We start from the raw sequence: 6,609 nt of genomic DNA on the forward strand, positions 1-6,609 counted from the left end.
CCCTCCCTGACCCACAGACCCCTCCCTGACCCACAGACCCCCCAGCTCATTTACGCACGTTTCCTGAAGATAGAAGTGTTTGTTGAATCTGACGTGACATGTTCGTACGAACCCTTTGTACGAACAAAAGTAAGAGAAATTTAGGATAAAAATACGAACATGTTCTTGCATGAGGCCCAATATGTGCAGATGCAGCTTTGGTCCATTTCTTGATTTAAAAGTTTTGGACTCGTGTCCTTTTGTTAACTTACACTTGTAACTCAGGTATTCTTTAACAAAATCACAATTTAGGAATTGTGTTTTGAAATTTTAATTTCACATCAAAACTGCAAAAGATAAATTACCTTGTCAGAATCCAGACTGTGAGCTTGTTTTACCAAAATATTTTTACCTGCAGGACAAAAATCTCCATGTAAGATTAAATTAGTTGTTTTTTTTTTTTTTAAATTGGAAACAATAAGATAAAAATGGATGACCTTTGATAACAGACTGGCCAGAGTACTCCCCCTGTAAAGACATGAGGTGAACATAAATTTAAAAAAAATCGTAAGATTAAAGAAATACTGCAATAACTTCTCTTTATTATTAACTTTAAAAATCACAAATTTACCAAACTGGTTAGTTCTAAAATGTACAAGTTAAAAAGCACACTTTAAGCAGAACTACTAATCAAAAAGTCTAAAATGCAAACTTTCTTGAAGAGTAGATTAGTTTAAAATGACTGACCAAAGTACTCTGGAGCTGAACTTTAACCGTCTCTGCTGCTCGAGCCCCTTCCTCTTTTTCTTTGAGTAACACTTTCAGCTTCTCCTTCTGACCAATAAAAAAGACACAACTGTGTCAAACCACAACAATCCAATCTCTTCAACTAAAACATACATTCATGTGCCCACATCAAACAAAAACAACTTCTCTTGTTTTATACCTCTTTTAGTGAAACATCGGCAGCCATTTTTTCCTGCAGGTGAAAGAAGGATTCCACTTTCAGTAAAGTGAGGCCTTGATAACAGCTGAAGTTATTTCATTTTCTATGTAAGGAACTGAATTCACTGAATGTAGAGTTTCATGTCTCAGCTTTGCATAACAAAACACGTTTTAACCATTTTTATATTAATTTGACAGAACTAAAACTATTTCATTACAATATAATGTTGGCTCAAACTCCTGTCATTTTAAAAGACTGTAGTATTTCCAGTGGTTGTGTGAGAACTCAGACACACCTGTGTGAGTTGTTGCTGCAGGATGTTGACCTTATCCAGCAGAACTTTCTGCTCCTGGTGGTACTTCCTAATGTTTCCCTGAAGGCTCTCATTCTGCCGTTCTAGATCCTAAAAAAAAAAAAAACACACGGACACTTAAAATGATACCAATGACTGTCACCATGGATATTTGCTTAGTGCATACCACTTTATTGARCATTTGTAGCTTTGAATGTTATGAAATAACGTGTACAGTTAAATAAAGAACTTACGTATATAATTTGATCCTTTCTGTTGGCCTCAGCTGCATCTGATCTCTCCACTGAAAGCTGAAGAATAAAAATATCTTCATTTACAACCAGGTTTTAAATAGAAAGCTGTGCCTTTAGCAATAAAACTGTTTTTAACTTTCTCAATTCTAACCACTAGATGGCAGTCATGGTTTATGGATAAGCAGTTTTCAATCCAAAAACACATTTCAAGACAAGAAAATAAATTAAATGTAGCAGATTTTCTTTTAAATGATATAAATAAAAGCTGAGGTGAACAAAAGAGAGTCAATTTCAGCTTATGCATTTGTTTGTAGCCTGATAAAAGTACATTAAGTTCTGTTAAGTATGAATAATAAAACTACCTGTCGCTTCCACTGATCTACCTTTGCAGCTTCTTTTTCTGTAAAACAAAAAATCCACAAATTAAAAAATAATCAGACAGTGATTCTGATACTTTTTTGTCATTAAAGCACCCTCATGTTTTTACCTCTGTTAGCCTTATCAAGGTAACTTTTGACTAACGCGGTGAGCTCGGGGTTCTTGTTTTGACGAGCGTAGTGATATGCATCGTGACCCAGGCTGTCCACTGCTTTCACATCAGCACCGTTCTTCAGCAGCACCTCAACAGCGTCCTTGCAGCCGGTCTCACAGCCTAAAATCAGTGTCGTCCTGAGWGAGTCGACAAAGATGGTTTCTGAGTTAGAGGATGTGCTAACTAGCTTCGTGATAGCTGGTAGAGTAAATCACAGCTGCTAAATATATGCATATAGCAATAAATAAGGTTTGGTGATATTGATTTATCTCACTGCTTTTAATTATCTGTGGTGTTTTTTTTTTCTTATCTTTTACCTTATAGTTTAACTAAGCTTTACATTATGTCAATGCATTTAAAATGTTATGCATATTTCTCATGTGACGTCACACATCTGGGAACTTTGTGGCTAACCGCCAACTGAATAAGCAACCATTAGCTTAAATTAAACATGCCTTGCTTTTAAATCCTTCTTTTTCACATTTAAATCATTCAGTCGGGGTCTACATAAAATGAAAAAGCAATGCTTTAGTCTGAATTCCTCCTTATTATAACTATACAAGCTCCTCTTTCACCCTTTTTCCGAGGTCAGATCAACTCGTTTTGAGGCTGTCTCTTTAAATCCAAACGAGGCGCTTCACACCCCACCCACTTCCAGCTTCCAGACCGGTCTATTCTAGTTTGATAGATGGGTTTACGACTATCTTGCAGTGCAGAAAAGTTTTATTTACAAATTAATTAAAATATATCAACAAGGGATGACTAAAAATTGAACGAGTTAAAAATATCAACAAACAGAATATAAAGATATCACAGAATCAGGAGAAACTACATTGAACTTTTCTGCACTCAGAGACACCAAATACACAACAAAATGTATGTAACGGCTAAAAAAGTAGATTTTGATGGCAAGTCTCCAAAAACATTTGACAATCAATGACTTTTTAATTTTAATTATAATGATTGTTTTATGTTGGGTTAAAGGATGTTCTAAACATTCACACAGTTCAGCAAAGTGTAGTTTTCATTACACTGAAAAAATCTGAGGAGCTGACTGTAGAAAATCAGCTGGAGAACATAAACTCCAAAGATAAGCCTTTTAAAACATCTATATGTGTTAGAACTATGCAGTTCATGATTTAGAGGGTTTCTACTGTAGCTAACTATGCTACAGTTATGTGCTAAACCTCCTAGTCATGCCAACCCTTACTCTGCACAGGTCCGATATCTAATGCTGGAAAACAACTACCGCATCAAATGCTGGTATATTAACGGTTATCTATACAATTGTAATTTTCTTTAAAAAGAAACTTAAAGAAAGAAAGAAGAAAGTAGGAATATAGCATTAGAACAGTGGCTGTGTCATTCACAGTACACACAAAGATATAGTTTGTTTTAAAGTCATTGTTGTTTAACACTTGCCTACCAGGACGGCAGTGATGCTGCATTGCACGCCTCCAGTTGAAATATGTGGGACCTCGTTTTTGAAATAAATGTGAAACAAATGTAAGAAACCATGCCAGTCTTATTTACTCTGCACCGTTGTTGTGACGTCATGTTTCACTACCACAGAAAGGTTCACCTGAAAGAGGTCCAGCTTATATTGTTAACTACAGCAGTTTGTCAAAAGCTGTTTTTTTGGAAGCAACCTGGATTTCAAATGATCAATGGGTGGTGTGACAGTCTGACTGAAGACAAATACCCTGCGGGGTGCAGGCCCTTACTTGTTTTGTTTATCTCGGACAGAGATATCAGCTCCTCGCTCGAGCAGCAGCTCACAAATATGAGAATGAGATAACTGGGTAGCCAGGGTTAGAGGAGTCCTGCCATCCTATTGAACAAAAAAATACACACACATGAAGAAATATRTACACAAAGTCTCATCCAAAGAAGTATTTAACCTCTCAACAGGTCAAAAGGAAATTTGGACATAGAGAGTGCTTATCAAGTTTAAAACAAGTTTTAATATGTTGTAAAAACCCTTGGTGCTGCTCTGACTGACTTCACTTTATGCAGAAAAGGATTTACAATAAGAAGGCAACAGAACTCGCAGAGCAAACTGGGTGGTTTACCTTTTTACACAAAATTACCCCAAGGAAAAAAGAATAGGTCTCAGGATTTACAGAATCAATACGTAAAACAATGCTCACAAAGTCACAGGCATTCACAGAAGCCCCGCTGTCACAAAGGAGTTTCACACTGGAGGAGCAGCCCGCCATGACTGTGGAGGAGAAAGACGATAAAAAGGAGACGACTTTTATTTGACCTCTTACCAGTAAAAATACAAGTACAACCACTCAGCTCTGAGTTTCTTGAAACAATGGGAAGACTAAATTTAAAAGAAAAATTGACAAAAAAAGAATCCTAGTAACTTTAGAAATACAGCTGATGTCAGGAAACGGTATCTCCTGCAATCCTTCAAGCAGAAAATTTAAACTAAAAACATTTTATTTTAATAAATAATGTAAATTAAAGTAAAGAACCTTGTGAAATTTGTTAGCCCTCCTAACTAATACTACATTTAGCTCAACAGTAGTAAAATTGACTAAGTTATACCCATTTTTGTGTTGGCTAACACCAATCAAATGTGGGGGCCATCTTGAATCAGGTTGACATTAAGAGCTAATCGGTTGTAGATGTACAATCATAGATTACACTGGGTGTCATTAAAATCTGTTCAGTGGTTTGTGAGATATTTTACTACGAGACATATAAAACACAGGCAAATACATCGCCTGCGTTTCGTTATCCAGCAGCAAGGGATAATCAGTAATCAGCCAGTACCAAAACAGAATCCAGTCAACAGTCTGTATAACGKTGTATAATGCAGTGAAGTTAGTGTTGGTTTGATGTGTCAGCTTTAGAGTAAAATWAAGTACAGKAGTCAAATCACCACAATGGTGAGAACTTAAGTCTGAACTAAAATCAGTAACTAGAACTGAATCAGCAGATCCAGACTGCACTGGAGTGATGTGAATTTATGTTAAAACTACATCAAAGTGGAGCTGAGCCAGCAGTAACGTGTTTCTCACCAGCATCGTGCAGAGCACTGCGTCCTTGTAGGTCCACATTTCCAACAGGACAGTTGTGCTACGAAACAGCAAACAAAAACAGGCTTTTCTTAATTTTCTCWAAGTGGAAAAAATGCCAGGAAAAACACATAAGTATCGAGCCACGTTATCCTGACGCTGTGAAGGCCTCTAACAGTTTGAATATATCTCCTGAGTTTAAAACATTGAACAGATAAAATCAATAACATGATGAGATCACAACACAAAACTCTTATGACTCAAGTAAGATTAATTAATAGGAAAATGCTGTCTGGTTAGAAGAGGAACCTGAGGAGTCTAACAGCAGGCTGATGGTATCAGACAGAGTGGTGCTGTGCTGAAATGTTGCTGACATCTCTACACTKCCACTCAGCTGGTTGGACACCAGCGGCCGTGGTGACGAGGGCCTGCAATCAAAGCTTTGAGGACTCAATGCTAACAGGGGCCTGATGTTGCTGGGTAAGCTTGCCAACCAGCTTTGCCCGCCCACTATAAAAACTCCCCTCTCTCCAGCAACAAGGGGCAAAATTTGTCCGCACACTCAAATGGCACTGCAGTGGGGCGAGAGGGGGTAGGAGGGTTGTTGCAATGGGACCTGACGMTTGAGCAAAAAGATGAAGGGGGTATCCTATATCAAGAGGGTTTGGGCTGACGAAGCGAGATAGCGGGGGGCAGTGAGTGTTGGCACCGGGCTGTGATGACGGCACTAAGAATGGACGAGGGGTTTGTAGGAGGGCAAGCCTGTCAACACCACTGACAATCTGCTGCCAACAGCCACAARCTCCATTAGGTCATTGCCATGTGAGAGATGGGGGCGCGAGTGGGGGGGCGGGGGGTGTAGAACATAATGAGAGCACAATATTCAAGCAAAAGCCCTCTCGCTGTAAACACATAACTCCCCTGAGGGGCACGGTGACTCAGTGGAGCTCACTCCTTACAAATATGGAGTGGGACCAGCAGCCAGAGGTCTCCGGCAATAATTATTTAAAGAGGCTYAAAGACACACCTCTCTGATGGACTGCAACAAATAAAACAATAAAAGGATAATAACAAACGGCATGTTTTTCTAGAATGARCCAAATGGTGCACCTTACCTGCAGCAGTTTCTGCACGCACAACGAATGTCCATTTCTAGCAGCCAGATGAAGAGCATTTTTACCTGAACAAAATAAGAGCAACCATTTGAAATCAATTAAAAGGTCTGGTTTTGTACTTCAGGGTACAAGTGTGTGTTTTAAAAAAGGCACGTGGTAGCCAGGTTGCATAAAGGTTTACTGCAAATATGTCAACATAAATAAGATGTCATGACTTTCATCAAAATAAGCCAAATGTTATGGCAGGAAACCATTTTCCCCTAGTGCTTATTAAAAACTTTATTGTAATGCTTTGATGGTAAAAATATAACATTTCTGAAATGAGGTATCMGGTAAAGCAAATCTTACATTGGTTCTTTGTTGAATATCTGTAGTGTTTTAAAATAACTCCTTTTCTACAAACCCCAAAACCAGAAAAGTTGGCACGTTGTGTAAATCGTAAATAAAAACAGAATACAATGA

At 38.1% G+C, this 6,609-nt stretch overlaps 1 protein-coding gene across 1 annotated transcript in view; it reads right to left on the reverse strand.

The window, feature by feature from the left end:
* Positions 1 to 6,609, reverse strand: part of uacab (uveal autoantigen with coiled-coil domains and ankyrin repeats b) — a gene marked incomplete at its 5' end in the record, with an annotated part of 23,565 nt that overhangs the window by 8,627 nt on the left and 8,329 nt on the right. The window contains 12 exon segments of the mRNA XM_014033154.1: positions 345 to 391; positions 477 to 507; positions 727 to 813; positions 926 to 958; positions 1,221 to 1,328; positions 1,472 to 1,528; positions 1,834 to 1,871; positions 1,959 to 2,140; positions 3,728 to 3,834; positions 4,154 to 4,224; positions 5,036 to 5,093; positions 6,148 to 6,212. Coding sequence (XP_013888608.1) covers positions 345 to 391; positions 477 to 507; positions 727 to 813; positions 926 to 958; positions 1,221 to 1,328; positions 1,472 to 1,528; positions 1,834 to 1,871; positions 1,959 to 2,140; positions 3,728 to 3,834; positions 4,154 to 4,224; positions 5,036 to 5,093; positions 6,148 to 6,212 — 884 coding nt within the window.

The sequence above is a fragment of the Austrofundulus limnaeus genome, unplaced genomic scaffold, assembly GCF_001266775.1.
Source record: "Austrofundulus limnaeus strain Quisiro unplaced genomic scaffold, Austrofundulus_limnaeus-1.0 Scaffold1648, whole genome shotgun sequence".
NCBI lineage: Eukaryota > Metazoa > Chordata > Actinopteri > Cyprinodontiformes > Rivulidae > Austrofundulus > Austrofundulus limnaeus.